Source organism: Monodon monoceros, unplaced genomic scaffold, assembly GCF_005190385.1.
Source record: "Monodon monoceros isolate NGI ecotype Baffin Bay Population unplaced genomic scaffold, NGI_Narwhal_1 Super_Scaffold_6, whole genome shotgun sequence".
NCBI lineage: Eukaryota > Metazoa > Chordata > Mammalia > Artiodactyla > Monodontidae > Monodon > Monodon monoceros.
The window spans coordinates 99,940,268-99,962,889 of NW_021703783.1; the positions used below are offsets into that span (position 1 = coordinate 99,940,268).

Below are 22,622 nucleotides of genomic sequence, written 5' to 3' on the forward strand. Positions count from 1 at the left end.
CCTGGCGCCCAGGTGTCCAGAGTTACCCTCTGAAGACAACCCTGAAGACCACCGCACGTGCGCCAGCATCAAGTCATCATTCGAGTTCATGACAGTTTCTGCAATCAACATCCACTTACCTTGAGGAAGAAAAATATTTCACGTAACTAAGGGGCTCTAAGCGGGCATTCCCACAGTCCTGACCTGGTCCACAAGGTTAGGAGACAGAGGAAACAGCACGTAGACCTGACTTCTGACCAGGGCACTCTAAGTCGTGTCAAAACCAGGGAGTGGTGAGTGGCTGCGAACGATCCAGGAGAGCAGGAACACTTCCCACTCTGTTCTCAGATACACTAACTTCTGTGCCACCTCCAGAGACATTACAACCTAAGTTCTTTCTTCTAAGTCTGACTTTAAATATAAAAACACAACCTCTGGACAAAGACTGTTTTAACCTCTTAAGAAAAAGGCTTTAAAAGTTACTAACATGGAAATAAGACGCCTGAGAGCCAGCCTGTCAGCCCCGGGCCCCGAGAGGCCGGAGAAGCCTCTCCAGGGAGGACGGGGCTGGCCGGGGCGGGCACACCCTCTGGGATAAAAGCCACCGAGGTTTCTCTCCAGGCAAGGCTGATACTGGCTTCAGGATGTATGACATAAAACCAGAAGGACACTAAGTAGTACGTATCATCACAAAGTACCGTTTCTATTTTATGAAACCTGCACATCTCCCCAAAACCGTCTAGAACACATAAGGTTAATATTTTAAATCCAAAGTCATTCTGAAAATGAAAAGCTACACAACTTCTAAGGTTCGTTTACGTCTCTGAGCAAATGTTTCGAGAATTCTCCCAACTTATGGTGAGGAGAGCCAGCCAGGCTCGGAGCCCAGGAGGGTGGCACGGAACTGCAGGAGCGCTCTGCCCAGGCAGCTGTGGTCAGGCTCTGCCCCAGAGGGGCCTTCGCTTTCAAACGCCACTCAAAGCCTGTTAAAGCACGTGACAGCGACTCAGAAAATGAGCAGAGAGCCTCTCCTGGACCAAAAGCTGTTAGAAGCTTTCAGAAGCAGACACTGACTCATCTCGCGCATGTGTGCAAACGCTAGGGCCTGAGGCCCACTGCCGTCGCGAGGCTGGTGAGGAACCTCCCCCGCCCGCTGCTCGTGACCACGTGGGGAACACTGACCAGGTGGGAACTAGGGACATGCAGAGTGACCGCTGAGAGGCTTCCTGTCACTCACTAGGAACGCCAAGGGCATCTTCCCAGGGGCGGGGCCCTCCTCCCTCCCTTTCCCGCACCCGCCCCCAGACCCACAGGGGCTCTCGTGCTGACCTGACACCAAGGTGTCAGCACCTGCCGCAGCCTCGGCAGGCAGGGGGACGCAGGGGTGGCAGTGCCGCCCCCGCCAGGCCCCCCCCACTCAGCAAGCGGGCTAGGCGACCTCAGGCCCCACCCCCAGGCTTGGCCGCTCCTGCTGGGGCAGGCGCCCACGGCCCTGGCCGCCCGCACACGAGGCCCGGGACCACATGGTCCACGGCGGACTGCGCCCACACCCAGCCTGTGCCAGCCGCGGGGAACGGGGGGGCTCTTCAGAGGGGCCACCCGACCCTCCCCCTCCCTGAAGGCTACGCTACGGCACAGGGCCCTGCAGTCTGCCGGGGCGGCTCACAGAGGCATGTCCCAGGCCTCTGGGGGCCGCGCAGATGCAGAGTGGGCGTCAAGGACAGAAGCTGCTCAGGTGACCCGGTGCAAACCACCCCCACCACCAGCTGCGGGACCCTCGCAGGCCACTGGCCCCAAGCCTCCGTGCCCTCGTCCGTCAGACAAGGACAGACAGCACAGTGACCAATGACCCTGCCGCGCTCGCCACGCTCAGAGCAGGTCCAAGCAGGGCCCTGGGGGGGCCATGGGGGGTGCACACGGAGCCGACACGAGAGCGCAAGTCCCTGTACAGTCACTGGCTGCGAACAGTCACACGCCGCTTAAACGCTCGTGAAAAACGCTCGATTAACTTCCAGAACCAACGCTCTTTGTTCGTGGCATAAACGAAGAATGCAGAGCACCTGAAATCCTGTTCACAGGAGCTCATCACACACAGAACAGCCCGGCGGCTCCACTCGGGGCACCCCACCTGCCCCACTGCTTCGGGGCGTCTGCAGGGCAGCTTCTCCACCGTCCACACCCGTGGCGCCAACCCGCCCAAGAGACGCTTCCAAACCAAAGCCACAAACGGCCTGGGGACCCAGCGAGGCACCTGTCTGGACGCCGTGCCACCGACCCTCCCGAGTCAGGGGCCCCTGTCCTCACTCGAGCATGACTGCACCGTCCAGCCTCCAGCTGACCCTGGCAGCCCCTCTGGAGCCTCCAGGGAAAGAGACGGGCGCAGTCTTAAAACAGCGGAGACAGGGCTCGAACCCGACACTGGACCGAAGCCCCGACAGCTAGAGACAGAGGCCCCTCAGCGACCCAGGCCCACGGCCTCGGCCACGCCGTCCTCACTGCCCTGCCCCCCCCCCCCCCCCCCGCCGCTCGACGGAAACCTCACCGTGTGTGAAACCGACGACCCGGGCACGAGGCTCCCCGGCTGACAGCCCCAGACCAGCACCGCACAGACCGCGGGCAGAGTCCGCGGGCGCCCGCCCCAAGGTGCGCGGAGCCCCACGCCCGCCGCCCCTGCCTGGCGCCTGACGCCAGCGTCTCCTCCCTGCTCGGGTTTCCAACGGAAACCCGTGAACATTAAATCACAACTAAGACCGCATTTGATGTTGAGAAATCACCACTCTTTCAAGCGTGACGGATTGATATTGTGGTCCTGAGTCTTTCAGAAGATTCTTGAGTTTTGCCCCGGGACGGTGATCCCAAGTACACGTTTCTACACTCGCTCACAAACGGCTGCTTCCGCCGCCTCCGCCAACCTCTGTGTCATCCACACGACCCCAGCCCCAATGTCTGGAGGCCATGCCGCTTCTTCACGGGGGGCGCCCCCCCACCCTCCCTGACAAGCCCGGCTGTTTCTCCTCTCCACCCACACCTCTCCTTCCACGTGTCGCTCCTAACCAGCACGGCTCCAGGCCTCCCTGCTCACATCTGCCGCGCCTCCACCTGCTTCCTCCGATGTGGGCCAGCCCCACGGAACAGCGAGAGGGGCCGCCGGGGACGCCCGCCCAGCAGGAGAGCTCAGAAGCTGATGGCGGACCAACCTGTCGACACATTCTCCCCCCAACCCACTCTTTTGCACAAGAAGAGAAACGCATGCCCTCAGCCGGAGGGGCAGCTCAGGCAGCGGGAAGGGGCCAGCTGGCAGGCAAGCAGGTGCCCATGCCGGAACCCACGCTCCAGGCCCACGCTGCACCCCGAGGACCCCTGAAGGCACAGAAGAGGGCACAGCCCGGGAACCCAGGTAGGCCCGGCTGTCGAAGGTCCCCTTGGGCAAGAGCTCCTCAGAACCAGAACCCCAAGAGGCAGGGCCGGCGCAGGTGGTGGCAGGGAGGCTCCCCCAGACTCTACGGACCTAACGTAACTCCCAGAACCCAGGAGAAGCTGCAGAGCCTGCAGCTGACAGCGCAGCCATGCACACAGAGAGGCCATCGCGAGGAAAAGTCTGCAGGAGCGACTCAGGGTCGCTCTCTAAGGGAAGAGAGAGCTCAGGGTTCCAGGTCCTTCCTGCCCCACTGCTGCCTCAGGCAACTGGATAATACAGGAGGGGGACACGCAGGACACTGCTCCGCCAGGGGGAGGCCCAGCGCCAGCCCACGGGCGCCCATGCAGAGGCACACGCGGCCACTGCCAGGACGCTGCAGGCCCGCAAGGCTGGCACCCGTCCGCAGCACACCACAGCTCTTTTAAGAAGATAAGCTGTAGAACAACTTGGCGTCTGGTTTGATCAACGTCTTTGTTATTCTTATCTGGACGCGGTGGGGAAAAAAATCAGGAAGACCCTAAAACAGCTGCCAACTGCTGTGTTGGCAGGGAGTCTGACTCCACGGCCTGTGTCGCTGCCTGAAACGCGCTGACCCTCAGGTGAGGCAAGGAGAGCATGAGGGGGGGCCCTCGGCCCGCCCTAGAGCTCCAGCCCCCGGAGGTCACCTCCCAGAGCCCAGGCTGAACTGGCGTCCACGGCCCGTCCTGCCAGGGAGGGGGCTCCTCTGGGCGTGCGTCCGGCCCAGCCCTGTGCCCCACACGCTCGGCCCACGACGGAGCACGGGAGGGACCTTCGCACCCCCCAGGCCCTCCGCCCTCCCAGAAGCGAGCCAGTGAGGGCTGAGCGCACCCCGCGCAGGTCACCAGGCACCCGGTGCAACGACTCTGCTCCACTCTCCTGACCCGACACACAGTCATGCCCCCCGTCACTCTCCAACCACCCTGGCAAGGCTGCGGACGACATAGACGGTGCTCCTGAAATAGTTTTCCGGAACCAAGCTGAGAAAAAAGTCTCATTCCACGCCCCAGACTCTCGTTAGTGCCCAAACGCGGCGCAGACGGCACGGACGGCCCGGCGTGTGCCCGGAGGTTTCCGAGCACTCCTGGCCCGCGCCCCCGAGCGTGCTTACCTTCCTCCCCGGTCTCCTGCCCCAGCTGAGCACCGTCCTCTTCAAAGCCTGCAGTACCTGACTCGGCGGCCGGGGGCTGGCTGTGCTGCTGGCTCAGCTGGCTCCGAAGAGCGGCGATCTCCTTCTTCAGCAACTTGGCCCGCTTGCTCCGCGACCCGCTGGACTTCATGGAGCACGTGAGGTCCAGCATGTCCAGCAGCTCCCGCAGCTGCTCCTCCAGGACCATGTGGGCCCTACTGGCCGGGCTCAGCAACCTGTCCACTGGAAGCAGAGGCACGGCCATCAGAAGCCTCAGACCACCCGGCCGGCCCCGCCGGGGAGCCCCGGGCCCCCATCTGCGCGTGGCGCCCACGAGGGCCGCCGCCAGGGGCGTACACAGGAGCAGGGGCGGCGCCCAGGGACGCCGAGCCCTCCTGCTGAGGCCAGCCGCCCAGGCCGAGCGAGGACTCCGAGAAAGGGCCCAAGGGAGGTGTGGACTCCCCGAGGGCGCCAGCGTGGGGCGTCTGCGCATCGCGACTGGTGTCTGACCTCAAGTCTCGGGCCCAGGCTGCCGTCTGGCTTTTCTAAAACTGGGCTGCAAAATTCACAGATAATTTGGAGTTTGGGGCACATTTACTACAAAAACCGCTAGCAATTTCCATTTCAGCCAAACACCAAAATTCATAAAGCACAGATTATCTTAAATCAGTGAGAAGCGGGCAAGAAACAAAACGAGTCTACAGAAGCCCCTGCAGATAAAAACTAGGACAAAAACGGCAGTGCGCGGCCATCCAGACAAAGGAACACACCTCCCCCCACAGGCAAACCTTTTACTAAAGCACCACCTCGTCCATGAAGGGAACGAGACGACGGTATAGGGAAACACAGCAGAAAGCATCCTGACAAAAGCCCGCACATAAGAAGGTTCACGGAAACAGAAGGCACGTCGCTTGAGGAGCCTCACCACAGCGTCTGGTCCGCCCTCGTGCCACCCCAATGCTGAAGGAGGAGCGGATTAGACTTTGCATCCCTAATTCTATCCTCAGTAAAACCTGGGTGCAGAGGCATACGCAAGCACTTGTGGTGGCTCGCCCGGCTGTTTCCTGCAAGGCCCGACCTCCGCAGTCCCGCGCCCCTGCCCGCCCAGGGCTCCTGTGGGGGCAGAGCCGTGCAGCAAGGCAGCAGCTTCCAAGGGTCGGACGAGTCAGCGGACGGCAGGCCCCCCCAAGGCCACGGCGCAAGGAGTGCACCGCCGGGGAGAGGGCCCCGTGCCTGTGCCCTGCTAACTTCCAAGCACAGCGACAGCCTTGCTCTGGCCACAGATGCCCTCCCAAGTCCGTAAGGGCCCACATGGGCCCAAGGCCTCGGCTACACTGCTTCCTGGTCTGTATCAGGCCGACCTAGGCCATCCTGCTCGGGGCCACAGGCCACGCGTCTCTCTCAAGTGGGACCCTGAAACGTGGCTGCCCTGAACAGAGATGCACTGACTGTAAAATACACACTACGTGGCAAAGAGGAAATGAGAAGCCAGTGGACGCAACCCTCCGCAATCTTTATGTCGTTTACACGTTAAATTCGCCACATGAGACACGGTGGGTTAAAAACACATCACTAAAATAAGTTTCGCCTGTTTCCCGCTTTTTCACGAGGCTACTAGGAAGCCTCAAGTCAGTGTGTGGCTCCCACCCCCTTTCTCCTGGGCCTACCCGCACGGCGTCTGCGGGGGGAGCACCCTCCCGCCTGTTCCCGGACAGCCGCGCTTACCGTCGTCCCAGGAGAAAGGCCGCCGGGGGGCCGCGGGGGGCCGCTCGGGCAGGTGCATCCCTGAGGCCTCCTCGAAGCCGACGCTGTCGGCCTGGCGCCTGGCCTGCCTGAGCACCACGCCACCCTGGTCACGCAGCCGCACGGCCGCCCGGTAGAACACCGTGTCCTTGGCGTTGTACTTCATGCAGTTGTCCACGATGAGGTCGAAGTCCTCCTCCAACTCCCTGAGAGTCCGGTACCCTTGCGCTTCTAACCGTTTCCGCATCGTGGCAAAGTCCATAGGGTGTTTAATGTGATCCAGATAATCCGGAACCTGATTCCAGGGAAGAAAACAGCCGTTTACAGACAAAACAGGATTCATTCGTGCTACATAACCAGCACAGCTGCCACGTAGGGCAGCCACACGTGCACATACACACATGAACACACGCACACACACAATGCTCACACAGTACCGAGTGGCAGCAGTGAGACACACCAAACTGAAGCCTGGGTCCTTCCAAGGACCCTCCCAGCCAAGGCCCCTAAAGCACAAACGCAGGAACCCGTCCCCTGGCCGGGCAGACACGCACTGGGAAGGGCTCTTTCTTCGTCCCTTTGGTCACCGCAGACGTGAGGAAGGACGGGGAACGCGAGGGCGAGGACACCCACCTCCTTCAGGCTCACTGGCTGGGCAAATATCCGGGCCGGGTCCTTCTCCTGCAGCTGGTCCAGCACGGAGCGCAGCAACACGGTGAGCGGGGTCAGCCGCAGCTCCAGGGCCACCTGCTCCAGCTTCACCTGGGGGCCAGCGCACGCGGTCTCAGGGCCCGAGGGGACCCTCCCGCTGAGAAGCCACTTCCTGCCTCAAGCGCTCAACACCGCCCTGTGGCCGACGGGGCCCACTTTACGGGCACACACGGTGCCCCTTCCTGCCCGTGCTTCCCGGGACCGCAATGGACACCACACCACCCCAGGCCAGCCAGCCTCCTTCAAGACAGGTCAGGGCCACCCGGCCTGCACCCCTCACCAGGGAGGACGGCTTGGAGGAGGCAAGGGGCGAGGACTGCGGGCCCAGGGGACAAGCAGCTGCACGCCCCGCCCCACCCCCGGACGCCCCACCCCCGGACGCCCCGCCCCCGGACGCCCCTCCCCCGCGGCCTCACCTGCTCCCTCTTGAGCTTCTCGCGCTTGCGCAGGAGCTCAATGAGCAGGCGCGCGCGCTCCAGGTCGTGCCGCAGCCGCTGCCAGTACTTCAGCTTCTCTTTGGCAGCTTGAATCTCCTCGTCGTTTTCTCTCTGAGGAGAGGAATGGAGTCGGCCTCGTCCCCCCGCACAGACCCGCCGAGCAAGGGCTCCAAGGCCCAGGCGCCACCTCCCCAGCGTCTCGGCCCCGCGCACGTCCTTCCTGGGGACACGCGTGCGCACCCTGCCAGCCCATCTCCAGGCCAGCGCTGGCGGGGAGGGATGGGGCTGAGCAGCGAGGGCTGGGGACCAGGGCACGCCGGTGGAGAGACCTGGCCGCCCGGGCGGCGCGCCCTCCGGGCAGCCTCGGCTAGGCGCTCCCAAGACCCTCGCCCAGCCAGGCCGCCCAGCCCCCCCACGCGCACGTCCTCACTTCCTTCCCGCCCCAGCGCTGCGCAGGCGCTCGGGCCCTCAGCGCGCTCCTCCCGGAGGGTCAGGACTGCTGCCCGTCCCCAGCCCCAGGCGCCCACCCTCTACCGCCTGCGCCCGACACCACCAGGAAGCCCACGTGCCCAGGCTCAGCCCACCCTGTGCCGGCATCTCAGCTGAAGGCTTGCCTGACCACAGCTCCGGGAGGAAGGGGCAGTCGGGCTCCTCACCTTCCCACACCAGCCCCGCTAAGGCTCCCAGCGGGTGTCTGGGGCCCTCCCGATTACAGCAGTCCCAAAGCCAAGTCCGACTTTATGCACGGGGCTCCCCTTCCCTGTTGCCGTCGTGGACACACGCACCTCCAGCCTCAGCTAAGACAGCAGCGCCGGCACTGTCGCCGGAACAACTCTCAGGCCCTCTTCTCTCCCCGGTCCCTTCTGCCCCTCGGGTTTCCACCCCCCATCCAGACAGAGCGGAAACAGCACAGCCAGCAGGCGGGGTCCGGCCCCCGACGCTTATCGCAGTCCTATCCCAGTCCGAAGCCTGAACCTGGCAGCAGGGGGCGCTCTGCCCCGAGGGCAGAAACGGTGAGGATCAACCCTGAGGCCACCACACAGGGGCTGACACTGCCCTCTAGGACCTTGGCGTCTGAAGGCAAAGAACCAATGACGAGCTGCAAGGCACCTCTCTTCTCGCTCTACGGGGAAACGCAGCAGAGCGAGGCCCAGGAGGCCGGGTGCGGGGACATGGGCTGGCCCTGGGCCTCCTCTCCGCCAGGCGTCCTCCAGGCTCCACCAGATTCCAATCACTGGGCTTGTTTTTACGTTATCTGAAATTCTCAGGCATCAACCAGGAGTTAACAGTAACATCGGCTGTATGAACAAAGCCAGTAAATAAATACACTGAAAGGTGGGCTTAGAAAACCAAATTCCCCAAGAGCATCTGAAAATCACCTTGTCCGTTAGTCTGAAATAGACGCTGAAAATATCAGCTAACAGGATGTTTAGCTGATAATGAGGGAGAGGAAGGCAGGTAAGCCCCAACAAGCCCCTGGTGCCCATCTGCTGTGCGCACTGCCCACTACCACCCGCTGCAGGACTGAAGGGCCGCCAAGGGCGGCTCTCCCCGCATACAACGGCCCCACCACGCAGGAACCTGCTGGCAGGACCTGACTGAGGCCCACGCCTCTTCTGCACAAAAGGGCCTGAGTTTCTGACTCTGCTCAAGTGGTCTTACTTCACCTAAAACCAACCCTGGGAAGTTCCATAAACTGGGGCAGTAATGAAGCCATTTCTGGTTCCAAAAAACTCTCAGGAAAGAGGATCTTAAGAGGACGGCTTGCAATCGAGCCGAGGTCCACCCAACAAAGGAGGGGAGGACACCCACTGCCTGGAAGGGAGACGGCCAGGACCCCCCCCCCCCCCGCCAGGGTCAGGACCACCTAGGTCGGATCAAAACCCTGTGCTGGAGGCACAGGGCAGGCCAGCTCTGCGGGGTGAGGCCCTGGCACACGCACTCGACTCCCCAGACATCACCAAGGGCCTAAAGACCCTGAGGGACAGCCACCCCGGCCCCTGAAGCTGACGCCAGCGGCAGCAAGGCAGACAGCCGAGTGGCCCTGCCCCAGCAGAGCAGGACAACCGTGTTGTCCCAAAGCCACCAGACAGCGGGCAGGGGACGCTCTCCCGCCAGGGGGCGCATCGGGGTGAGGGGGCGGGCATGCTCGCTCAAAGGCAGGACAGGAGGGACGGGAGCCACACCCCACCCCAGCACTCGCTGCAGGCCCTCACCCCCAGCAGGCTCTGCAGGATGGCGGAGGACAGGCTCCAGGGAGGGTCACCGCCAAGGGGACCCGCTCTGAACACACCACCGAGGAGGCAGCACCCAACAACCCGAGGCATCTCGTCTGCCCCAGGCCAGCTCATTCCGTCTGTCTGTCTGTCCCCAACCAGAAGGCGGCCACGGGAGGCAAGGGCTGCACCTGCCCTCTTCCAGGGCCCGGCTCAGGGCTAAATGAGTCAGCTTAACTTCTAATACCAAGTAATTTTAACGTTTCAAAGAACATCGAAAATCACACCAAGCCTTGAACGTCCCGTGTGGGACGTTAATGTTTCGGACGTCCGCACAAGTCAACCTTTGCTCGAACGCGATGGAAGAAGGAGCTGGGTGCCGCCCTTCCACCCGTCCGCCTCCTGACCTTCCCACGAAGCGGGAGCTCACGCCCCCAGCGTGGCGGGTGGCAGGCCACCCCGCGTCCGTGTCCCTGCCCACACAGGCCACACAGCTGGGCTCTATACGACCCAGTCAGAGCCCTCTCCTGGCCAAGCCAAGGTACACATCAGGGCTCAGTGTAAGTCATAAGGACCCAGATCTCTGTGGTTCCTCCCAATTCCTTCTGCCAAGAGAGCTGACGCTTCCCTTTCCCGTTTCCTGTGGGTGAATCCTCCCATTGTTACAAATCTACCTCGTGTGGGGCAGGATGGGAATACAACACGACTGGCCTCGAACCCTCGTGCCGGCCTCCTGAGAGCACATGCTCCACCAGGAGTGACCCCCCACCCCGCTCCCGAGGTGCAGGCAGGCCCCTCGCGTGCACACGCCAACCCCCCAGCTTCCTGCCCCCAAACCCAGCCCAGGTCCCACCGGCAACCACATAGGCCCCGGGCCGCCACTCCCAGCGCGGTTCACCCTGCGCCCCCCCCAGGGCCCTGAGACGAGACTCCTGGGGCTGCATTCTCCACGTCTCCCATTTCTCTGCCGTCACCCAGGCGAGGACGAAGCCCTCCGTCCTGCCTCGCTGCCCCGATCTTGCGACGCCTGCTTACCTGCCACCCCAGAGGCCTGCAGACTCTGGGCCCCCGCCCCCCTTTCCTGGAACTCCCGAGACAGCACCCAAGCAAACCAGCCGACCTCAGTCCCCATGGTTCCAGCCCTGCGGCCTCCTGAACGGCCCCCAGCCCACAGCTGGCCCTCCCGGCCCACGGGCACGTGTTCCGACACAGCCCTGACCGAGACCCGAACTCCGGGCCCGATGCGGAGGAGGGAGGAGCACGCAGGGCGCCACTAACTAAGGCCCGGGTCTGACGGAAGGCTGAGGGTGAGCCCCAGGGGCCAGGCCCCCACCGGTGAGCACGGGCGCCCCCGGCCCGCAGGGTCGGCAGCACGACCAACACAAGCAGTCAGCGGTCCCGACGCTGGATGGAGCGGGCAGGCGGGCGCGGGACAGCTGAGCACCCGGCAGGCCAGCAGGGCTCAGGACGCGGCACCTCCCGGCCCCTCTGTGCGCACGTCCACCGTAGCCGCAGCCCAGGGTTCAGGGAGCCGCTTGGTGTGCAAGGTCCACCCGAGCAAACAAGGGCAGCAGCACTGCGTCTGCACAGAGGCCTGTGCCACGTCTCGGGGGAGGGGACTCAGATGGCACTGCGGGCACCAGGACCCCCAGGGGAGAGACGGCCCCAACAGCACACCCTCGGGGGCAGCGGGTCTGAGAAGCACACCCTGTAGCCTTGCGGTGCCTCCTTTCCTGGGGATGAAGGAGGGTCGGGGACACAGCCCACCCCACAGAGGCCCAGGATCTTAACGGTTCCTCTGGATTCCAGAAAGCCTTAAGAAGACGTCAAACTGAGCGTCTAAGTGTGTTAGTAACGTTCAATGACCTACGCTGTCAGCACGACAGAACTGGGAAGATCGAGAGAAGGGGCTCCCTAGCAAGGACGTCGCCGCTGGCGAGGTGCAGAGGGCAGCGCTCAGCCCGGGCCTCACGCCGGGACCAAGGAGAAGCGACAGCAGAGTCGGGAAGCAGCAACTCCCGGAACACCGGGATGAAAACAGCGGCTGATTCCCTCGACGTGGGGACCCCAGGGATGGGGACCCTCACAGCTGCCAGGCAGTCCTGCCCCGGCCAGAACTCAGTGGAGGGAGCTCCCTTCACGCCAGGAACCCAGATGCCGGACGCAGCGCCCGGGCCGCTCTGACTGATGATCCACAGGGACAGACGGCAGAGCCTTCAGGGTGCGGCGGGAGCCACGGCGATCCAACAGGAACCGGTCGGGAGGGCCCCCGCTGTGCGCCCGAGTCTAGGAGGCTGCGCCCCTCAGCACACACGGGCAGACGACTCTTGCTTGTTTTGGGGCATCGCAGGGTCGACCCCTTCCTTTCTAAATCCATCCTTTCAGAGAAACGCTCTACAACACCAGATAGGTCTATGAACGCAGATCAACCGCTAAGACGTAAGCGCTAGTCTGGTTTTGTTCTTTGCTCCCCCCCTCACTTGTCTTGGCCCTCGTCGCCCTCGGCATGGCCCCCAAGTTACATCGCTCCCACACGGCGCCCCCTGTCCCCTGCCGCTCCACCCCCGGCAGGCATCCCCGCGTGCAGGGTTGGGAAAGAGGCAGACGAAGGCACTGCCTGCACCCCCCGGGCTAACGCCAGCACGCGGTCCCCTGGCCCGAGAGGCCGGCCACACACCTGAGCCTGCATCCTCCGAGCTCCTCGGAGGCACTGGAGGCTGAGGGACACCGGGGGCGCGGGCACGTACCTGCTGCGTGTTTCTGTGGGACTGCAGGCTGGACTGGAGTCTGCGCAGCAGGGGGGCTCCGTTCCTCGACAGCCTTTTGAGGAGCCAGTAGCTGTGGGCGCGCTCAACAAACTGCTTCTTCCGCTGAATGGCCACCTGATTCGCAATCCTATTTAATCTAGAACACGGAAAAACTCAGAGTTTAGCTGTAAAGCAAGACATGGGTGCGCTCTCATCATGGAAACGAGAAACCACAGCGTTACTGTTAACACACCGCGTGCATCCCACCGCACCTCTCAGCGGCGGTGCCCTCACGGCCACCACCGCCTCCCTGGTTCTCCGCCTACCCGCAGGCTGCGTCCACCCGTGGTCACTCCAGCGGCCCTTGGAGCACACATCTAAGAAGAAAAACGGGTGGAGCCCTGGGTGTTTCCGCTTTCTCTGAGTCGGGCATCCACACGCACCGACCTCCACCAGGTGTGGCCGACCCTGAAGAGTCACCCACTCTCACGGGGTTCAGGGCCGTGGCGCCCTGGTCCCCTCAAGAGGGAAAGCAATGGCATAAATGGAGGCAGAAGCAGCGGAGGGGGGCAGCTACCCTTCACCAAAACGACCGTGAGCGTCCCCAAGCCGCCTGCGAAACTCCACCCTTTCAAGGACTGCAAAGCGTGAAGGATTTGTAACAACACTTGCACGAGGGGACGCGAAAACGGCGTAAAACCCTTGGAGACCAGCAGGACAGCTTCCCGGTCCCTGCCGTCACCCCTGCTGCTGAAACATGCCTCAGGAAGACGAGCGAGGCAGCCGAGAACTAAACCTCGACAGGACAAGGAGGCTTCCCCACTGTGCACCAAACATCAACATTTCAGGTCAGAAATTAAGGAATTTCAAGAGCACATTTTTTGAAAAGCACGACCCTGAGCTGCACAGAACTGTGCCGACACCCTCGGCTCTGCCGCATCCAGACCCACGACGGTCCTCCTCCTTAGAGCAGTGGATGCGGCTCGAGCCTCGGTGCCAAAGGCCACGCGCCACACAAGGCAGCCCTGCCCAGGGTGCCCGGGGGAGACCCACCAAAGGGGCAGCTCCACACCAAGCACAGGCCAGGGGTCAGCGAGAGCAGCCAGGCAGACGCAGAGCCCAAGCCCCAGCGTGCCCACAGGCCCACCCGCTCGGGACACCTGGTCACGCGTTGCTACCAGAGGCAAGGCTGGAACGCCTGCCAGCAGCGGCCAGAGCATCTCCGCTGTCCCATGATGGCTCCAGCAGAGGGCACCAGGGACCCCAGGGCTCCTTGTCTGCGGACGGGGCTGTGTTCACCTTGGGCACCCCGGAGTCGCCCTTCTGTTGGGGGCTGTTTTCACCTTTTTGACAGCGGCTTGACGGAGGGGCAGCAAAGTGCATGCATCTTAATGCACAGAGCTCGGGGGTCTCTACACACGCAGACGTGTGTTCTAACACGCACTCAGTTATTGCAACAGCCAAGTGGGGCAGCACAGATACAAGGCTGACTCGTCATGTGCTGAGCACCCCACTGAAGAAGTCAGGAAAAGACAAGACAGGAAGGTCCCAGGACCGCACGCAGGTGGCGGCAACTGCCCCAAGGCCGCGCAGCGCCCTGGAAAGCCGCTGAGGGGAGCTTCCATTTTCTCCCCACCACAGCAACAGTACGGCAGGTGAAGGATGAGCGAACCGACCTCATCCTGCCAACACTACAACGTATAAGTGATTCGAATCATCGCACTTACAATGTTATGTGTCAATTAAATCTCAATAAAGCGAAGGAAAACAAGACAAAGAGCAAAAAATCATGAAACGGGAAACAACACACAAGAAAATCTCAACAAGACCAGAACCGTGCTCTCTAAAAAGACTAGTAAAGAAACAAATGGGGGGCTTCTCTGGTGGCACAGTGGCTAGGAATCCGCCTGCCAGTGCAGGGGACACGGGTTCGAGCCCTGGTCCGGGAAGATGCCACATGCCACAGAGCAACTAGGCCCGTGTGCCACAGCTACTGAGCCTACGCTCTAGAGCCTGTGAGCCACAACTACTGAGCCCACGTGCCACAACTACTGAAGCCCACACGCCTAGAGCCTGTGCTCTACAACAAGTGAAGCCACCACAGTGAGAAGCCTGCGCACTGCAACGAAGAGTAGCCCCCGCTTGCCACAACTAGAGAAAACCTGCGCGCAGCAACGAAGACCCAACGCAGCCAAAAATAAAATAAATAAAAAATAAATTAATTTTTTAAAAAAACAAACAAATGGGACTTCCCTGGTGGTGCAGTGGTTAAGAATCCGCCTGTCAATGCAGGGGACATGGGTTCGAGCCCTGGTTCGGGAAGATCCCACGTGACACAAAGCAACTAGGCCCGTGCGCCACAACTACTGAACCTGCGCTCTAGAGCCCGTGCTCTGCAACAAGAGAAGCCACCGCAGTGAGAAGCCCGCACACTGCAACGAAGAGTAGCCCCCGCTCGCCGCAACTAGAGAAAGCCTGTGCAGCAATGAAGACCCAACACAGCCAAAAAAAAAAAAAAAAAAAGAGAAGATAAGCTGAGGAAAAACACGTGATGAGCACAACCAAACAACCTGCCACCCACAAGCTGAGCCCGGGCAGAGAGAGACCCAAGAGAGAGACCCACCACCGGGAGAGCTGGGACTGACTCTGGTGTGCTGGCACTGCATCCAAGGGCATCGCCCAAGCCCACACCAGACTGCAAGCCGCCCAGGGCAGGAAAACCAGAGGAACCCACCCCCATTTACAAAGAGTGGTTGCTGTGACTGACGAGTGGTGGGCTGATGCGACAGGAGGGGTCCCAAAAGCGAGTGGTCATTTAACGTTTGTTTTTTTTTTTTTTTGCTACATTTGATAAACGATGTTACTATCTTAGTTTTTTGTTTTTAAAGTTTTTATATAAAAGTCACGACAAACAGGCACAAATGGCATTAAGAGCCATCCCCACCTGACATGCAGACACGAGAGGAGCACCTGGGCCACCCGGCCGGCGTCTGCAGGGAGCGGGGCCCACCCTCCCTTCTCAACACCTGACATGCAGACACTGGAGGAGCACCTGGGCCACCCCGCCGGCATCTGCAGGGAGCAGGGTCCACCCTCCCTGCTCAGCCAGCTGGGAGGTCGGGGTACGTGAGTGAAGTCCACCCGCCAGACCCGAGGAGCCCCGAGTCAGCCTCTGGAGGGAAGCGGTTCTGGGCCACACTGGCTCCAGGGTGCCCCCGGCCCGACCGCATGGACCATAGGCAGGAGCCCCAGGACCACATCCACACCTCCCAGCCAGACCTCACCAGCACCCATGGCCACGGCCACAGCCACACAGCCAAGGCCAGGCGGCTGACCGCCCCGGGGGCCCTCCCCTCGACCACTAAGCAGGTTGACAGTGACAGTCAGCTGGGCAGAGCCTCCTTTCCTGAGAAACCCCTCTCGAGCTGCCCACCTCAGTGCCCGGACCCACAGGGCAGACCCCTCTGACACCCACACCTCCCAGTCCACGCCGGCGGGGAGAGAAGGACCCCGCTGAGGGGGATGCTCCCTTCCAGCCCTCGCGGGGAGGAAGGCCAGGAAGAAAAGAGCGACAGGCCACGTGGAGAGGAGCCGTCGCCTCCAAGGGCCCCCGGATCCGACGCCAGAAAAATCAAGAGCAGAAATCATCTGGTAGAGGCACTGGTGACACCTCGGTCACCAAGGAGCAGGGGACGTCACTCCCTTCAGGTGGGGACGCAGGGGCCCCGCAGTCCCAGGCACACCTCTGTGAGCCGCGAAGGCCTGTCGCAGGGGACACAGAGGTCTGGGGATGCCCAAATCAAAGGAGGCTGAGTGGGACTGATCCCGACTGGAGGCAGGAAGGCTCCAGGGGAGGCCGGCCCCACCCTGGGAGACACGCAGGGGCGCGTGGAAACCACCCCCAAGAGGGTAAACGGGTTATTGGCAAGAGGGGACTCTGGGTAAAGAGCGTTTGGGTGGGGTTTTTTTTCGACTTTTGCAACATTTTATAAATTTGAAGTTATTTCTGAACAAAAAACTGAAACTGAAATGAAGACAAGACGAGATGCAATGCCGGTCTCTGTGCCTTGGAGGGGGAGGGTGCCCAAAGCGCCAAGGTCCATCCCGCCATCCACTCCAGGCTGCGACTCCAAGTGCTAGGATGAAAGAAAACTTCAATGCACGTCCGCCCCATCTCTGCGGAAGCAGATACAGTGAACGCGACCAGAAACTGCCGGATCCCACAACCTCGGCAGACCCTCCCCGTGGGCCCGGGATGCCCAGCTGCGGGACGTGTGAGCACAGCAGGACTGCTGAGCGGGGGTGACGCCAGGGCCGGGCCCAGCAGAGACCACCAGGAGGAGGGGGGCGGGGGTAAAGCGAGCAGGACACCAGCCGGGGGCCGCACACCCGAGGGACACGGGGCGTGGCCCACGGCACCACGCCCAGCACTCGCTTCAGTCCTACGCACACAGGAATCTCCGAGACTGACACGCGGCAGGAGAGCCCACAACGCAGCGGAGACACGTGGCGAAGCATCCAGAGTCCTCCCCTGCGCTCCCACGCTCCCTGCCCCGCCCCAGGAGGGCCCTCGCAGGTGCAGAGCCCAGAGCTGGCAGCCGGGACGGGGGACCTGCCCAGGGAGACGCCAGTCCCCCAGCCCCCAGTTCAAAACCAAGGAAAGCAACGAAGCCACAGGAGGGTCGGAACTAGAACACTCAGAGCAGCTCTGGGGAGACACACTGCTCGGCCCCACATCAGGCGGCAAGAGCCGCCAAGGCCGCCTCCGCTGGGCTCGCCCGACGTGACCGGGAGGGACACCTGGAGGGACACCTGCAGGAGCGGGACACGCGGCCCGGCTTCTCCACACCGCGTGCGTTTCACGACCCGCACTTCTGACTTCTGGCTGGGTTTGTAGGGCTTCTCTCCAGGAGTCGCTCCTTAAACAGCCCTTCCCCGAGGACCCGGGCAGGCGGGCGGGAGGGCTGCCCGGCGGCGCCCACAGAGCAGACGTGGCACCCACATGCACGGGGCGCCCAGAGCCAGGCTCCCACCTGCAGAGGCTGACAGGCTTCTCCCATTTCCCCAGGCCACAACCCATGAGAACTTCCATAACACGTAATAAACTTAACTGCCAGAAACATGAAAAAAGACATACAAAACTCAAGTGCAAACTTCTTGCTGTTAAGTTCAACAGGCATTAAATTTGTCTGCCCAATGGCTCCCAAGCACCCGCTCTCCAGCCGCCCTCACCTGGTGTCCCAGCGGCGCCCTCAAGGGGACAGAGCCGTGACCCGGATCCTCCATCCCCATCACGCACTTCCGGTTACAGCTCATTACGTTTGCAGGAACACGCGTATCACCGAGGCCAGGCCAGGCCAGGCCGGATGCTCCTCCCTCGAGGCCCCTCCTCCCCAGATACACTGGGACACCCATAGCGCAACCAGAGAGAGCAGAGTGACCAGGTTAATTACCCCAAGGGACCCAGGAGGCTCCAACTCCACGAGTCCCTTCACCTGGCCTGGCCCCTCCCCGGTGCCCACCTCCACTGGCCCCGCCCTTCCCCTCATGAAGCAGACGAAATGGACGAAGAAGCAGAGAGGATCCAATCAGAAGAGCGGCTACTCAAGGAAAAGGCAACACTTAACAAAGAAAGAGCACAGCACCAGCGCAGGCCAGAAAACGGAGAACACACGCCTGTTCTCCCTTCTTCAGCCCTGGCTTTTCGTATCTCCCCCAACTTTAAATATGCTGCTTCTGGGCTGGGAAAAGCATTATTCTGGTTTGAGAACAGGTGCAGGAGGAGAGACACAGACAGGCGGGCACAGCTCCACGCCACTGGGACAACTGCTCAGGAGCAGCTCATCCTCGCTGAAGGCTGGACCCTCACAGGCAAAGGGACCGAGCGGCCGCGAGGACCCCGCCGGACCCAACCCACCCACCCAGGGCAGAGCACAGCATCCCATCAACGCGCCCGCGCCACTCCTGGCCATGCGGCAGCCTGCAAGGCCTCGACCGCCCCAGCCAGCCGGCCTGACCACAGGCTCGGAGTCCTCGAACTGGGGGGCGAAGCCTCAGAACACCCGCATCTTTGTTCCGGAGTCTATTACTGAGAGACAAGAAAAGTAATCTTTGTAGCTCAGAAACACTAAACAATAAAACAAATTAAACCAACCATCTCCCTCTTGTTGAGAAGACTATGATCTCAAAATTAGTTGATCTGAGTTATCTTTCTTACTTGAAAGCTTTTAAACCCCTCCAGTCACCAAAGCACTTACAGTTCCTGCCACACCCCCAGCCTTCTCACAGCCAACCCTCCTTCCTCTCTGCAGAGAATAAGGGGTATCCTCCTCTTCTTAGATCTCCAGAGCCCCTCTTCCAGCCCCCCTGCCCCGGGCCGGCTCCCAAGCTCGCTCAGAACGCCCACCACCCTGGTGGCAGCTCTAGACGGGTCCTGAGCCAGAGGCCGTGGAGAGCATGGAGCTTTACTCCCATCTACACGCCACTGTGCCGGGGTCCTAAGAACGGGACCAGCAGCCCAGCCGCAGCTCAGGCCACAGCTTCGGGACGAGAGCAGTGGCTGTGAGCCTGGGCCTCCCAGCACCTGCCCCAACACGCCACAGGGTGGTCTGATGTCAGGGTCTCCCGGAAACTCTGGGCAACACTGACAGCAAAGCCTGTGGCCGCGAGCACTCATCCAGGTGCGTCGTTTACGTCTGCTCCAAACCGAAGTCACAGTTTGTTCCTAAATTAGGAAAGGACAAGACGGAGCATGGCCCAGCTACTCCTCCAGCACGTGGATCAGCTCCGTCACCTGAGCTTAAGTGTTTACTCCAAAGCAAGTCGTCCTCTCCACCAGACCGGGTCATCTCAGACTCCAGGTGCCCACGTTTCCCAACCGCAGGTGCTTTCTCCTGCGGACGGGCTGGCAGGCCCTGGGGCCGGGAACCAGGCAGGGCTGGACAGACAAGGCAGCACCTCAGACTTCTGGGTTTTCAATTTACTAGATCACATTTTTTGTTTCATTTACTTCAATTTCAGTAAAGCTGAAAATTTCGGGCTCTTAAGATAGAAGCTCTTGATACAAATCCTATACTTTTTGACCTACAGGTAGAAATCCAAGTGAAACTGTCTTTTAAAAGTGAGACTGGCTTATTTGCAAAGAGACACCTTGATTTTAACAGAAGGCTTCTCTGGATAAGAGGGATTATAAGCACTTTGTATTCGCTTTGAATTTACTGATTCTGTAACAGAGGTACTGTTCCGTAAAGACAAAAAAATGTCATCCTGGGAAAAAGGTCACACTTCTTCAGTAGCAGTTCCCACCACATCTCACGACCTGACAACATCCCAGAACCGCTCTCGGGAGCAGACACCCACTTACGTCTTCCCTTCATCATCCTGATGCTTTGTTTTCTTAACCAGACTGTTCTAGAGACCCGTGCCCTCCCATACAGGGCTTCACTTCCTCAAAGCTCAAGCAAGTGTCTTCGTCTCTCCCAAACCACACCCGGAGAGAAGTTCATCAAGCCACTTACCTCGTACTCCAAACAAGAGCGTTCTCAGGCACAACAAGTCAGCACCAAGGAGAACCAGCAGAGGAGGAAACAAGTCCAGGGATGGGGGTGGCCAGCGGGGTCCTGACCCCACCACCGCGCACGGCTCTAGGCAAAGAACCCAACACTGACCAGGCAATGCCGATACCACGAGAGAACAATCAGGAAAACCAGAAAGCCTGTCCCACGACAGGAGGGAGACCAGCACCTCCCGCCTCGTGGCTCCTGTCGCCCCACTCTGATCTTTGCCCCAGGGTCAGCCTTACCCAGCCACGCTGCTTAAGTTTCCAGCAAATTTAAAAATCCCACAAGATTCCCAAATTTTGGGGAGGGAGCAGGGTGAGGAACGGTGTTCTGTCGCGTCAATGACAACAACTCCTGGGGCGCCGCGGGGCCCCAGGCCGGGGTGGCTGCAGTCGATGTGGCCGCGGGCCCGCGCGGGCATCGAGGAAACCAGACAGACTTCCCCGTCTCACAGACTCAAGTCTTTTGCAACATCCATGCTCCCATGAAGCGGAGACTGAAGGAGGCCACCTTGGAGAGGACCGTCAGGGCCGCACAGACAGCACGCGGTCAGACCCTGCGCGCCCTCCCAGCAGGCCCGGGCCCGCCACGCTTACCTCTGAGGGGGAATGTAGGGCGCACACACAGGCGGCAGGGCCGCACAGGGCTCGCGGAGCGTCTTCTTGGCCTTCTTCGCTTTCTTCCTGACCTTGGACGTGGACCTGACCGTTTTGGCTGAGCTCTCCTTCCGGCAGACGCCGTTTTTCACCTCGACGTCCCCGTAAATGTTCAGGGGCCTCCGGGTGCAGCCCGGAGGCGTGTGGACGTCACAGTACGCGGTCTTCCTGACGGAGAAGGTGGCCGCGCCGCCGGCCAGCTCCTTCACGGGCTCCATCTTCATGTAGAGGCCGGCCCGCTGGGCGCACGTCACGTGGAAGGCGGTGTAGCAGTTGGCCTTGTGGCACTGGATGCAGGCGCCCACGCCCTTCTGCTTGCAGAGGTAGCACGTCAGCTTCCAGCGGGCGGGGGGAATGTTCCGCACGCCGTCAATGGGCTCGATGAACACCGTGTTGGCGAAGCCGACCTCGGGGATCCACAGGGCACACACCACGTGGCCCCAGCGGTCATCGTCCGTCTTCTTGAAGGCGCCACCCTTGTTGGGGCACAGCACGCAGTCAGCCGGCCGGGCCCGGGACTGCAGGCAGTGGCGGCAGAGCCACTGGCCCTCGGGGATGTAGGGCACGCCGTAGCACTCCTGGTGCACCGCCAGGTTGCACATGTCGCAGAAGAGGATGGCGTTGCTGTTCTGGCACTCGCCGTCCATGCACACGCAGCACACGGCATCCTCGTCGATCAGGCACTGCTGCTCCCCTTGCTTCTGCTTCTCGCAGTGCGACGCCTTCTCGAAGCGGTCCATCAGGAACTCGAACGCGCCCTGCGACACAGCCGCCACGCAGTCGCCCCTGCGCTTCTCGTTGACGATCTCCAGCCAGGCGTAGTCCTCCTCGTCCATGTCGTACTCCACCTCGTCGTCCAGCTCCTCGGCTGACTTCTCCACGAACTTGTAGTACACGGGGGGCCGCCGGGGCGCCGCCGGGGGGCTGTACTCCACCACGCGCACCTTGGGCTCGGGGAGCGCGCTGGCCGGGGTGGGGGCGCCGTGCGCGCTGGGCGGGGCTTCGCTTTTCTTCTTGACCCTGTTGTTCTTGTGCCGCTTAGTTCTCAGGCACACGGGCGGCCTCTCGCTGTTTTCTTTGTTGCTGTTGCACTCGCTCATCTCCTGAGCAGTGAGGTCATCTTCTAATATGATCTCCAGAGGGTCGAAAATACTGATCCTGTGCAGGCGGCCCTCGATCTCGATCTCCACCATCCTCTGCGCTTGCGCGTAGGTCAGCGTCTCTCGCGTGGGGGAGTGCTTAGTGCTGCCGGGGGAGGAAGGGTGCCTCGCTGCAGCGCGATGACCTCGGCCTTTCCTCCTCATTTGGTACTGACTCCCTGAAACGGACGCAGAGGACACGTTAACTCAGAGGACACGAGAGGCGAAAGCCACCAGGTACGCTTGGGCAAACAAAACTCCCAGCAAACCTATCTCTGAGGTTTCCAGAATCACTCATCCCGGGACTCACAATGGTATCTCAACAACCTCCAACAGCCCGTTGCCCCGAGGCTGCCCCTCCCCAGGGACGCCCGGGACCAGAGGAGAGGGCAGGCGGTGAAGAGGGGCTCCCAGAGGCACACGCGATGACAAGTCCTTCCAGGATGCTGACGCCCACTGCTCGCCGGTCGCCTTCTTGGATCCACAGGTCACCGAGCCGACTGCCACATCCCTCACAAGCAGGGGTCGCAGCCCTGAGCTCAGGACAGCGCACACACAGGGCTGGACCCCGGCAGGCTCTGGCCCCTGGCTCCCCGCCTACTGCTGCCCAGGAGAGAGCCCTGAGCCCCGAAGTGGAGGTCCCGTCAGCACCCCTAGGGAGCCTGGAAGCCTCAGCAGCCTGACCACAGCCCCGTCCACCCTCTCGACGAATGCGTCCTCCACAACCGTGTTAGGGCACAGGGCCACCAACCACTCCGGGGCTCAAGAGGGAAGCCCCGTACTGGCCTGGGGGCAGGCTTCACCCCTGGAAGGCCTCCACCCAGCCTCTACAGTGCTCAGGAGTGGCCACCACGAAAAGCCCCCACGGGC

The 22,622-nt window shown here is 61.6% G+C and overlaps 1 protein-coding gene across 6 annotated transcripts in view; it reads right to left on the bottom strand.

Moving 5' to 3' along the window:
* The window catches only part of BRD1 (bromodomain containing 1), a 32,221-nt gene extending 10,058 nt beyond the window's left edge, over window positions 1-22,163 (bottom strand). For all 6 annotated transcript variants that reach the window (XR_003791152.1, XR_003791151.1, XM_029205737.1 and 3 more), the window contains exons 1-6: window positions 20,554-22,163; window positions 12,399-12,555; window positions 7,415-7,546; window positions 6,921-7,049; window positions 6,270-6,582; window positions 4,527-4,787 (exon numbers count right to left, since the gene is read on the bottom strand). Coding sequence is in view for 4 of the 6 variants with exons in the window: in XM_029205737.1 (XP_029061570.1) it covers window positions 4,527-4,787; window positions 6,270-6,582; window positions 6,921-7,049; window positions 7,415-7,546; window positions 12,399-12,555; window positions 20,554-21,917 (2,356 nt within the window). In the remaining 2 variants the exon portion in view is untranslated. The remainder of the gene's footprint in view (window positions 1-4,526; window positions 4,788-6,269; window positions 6,583-6,920; window positions 7,050-7,414; window positions 7,547-12,398; window positions 12,556-20,553) is intronic.
* Window positions 22,164-22,622: the final 459 nt, after the last annotated feature.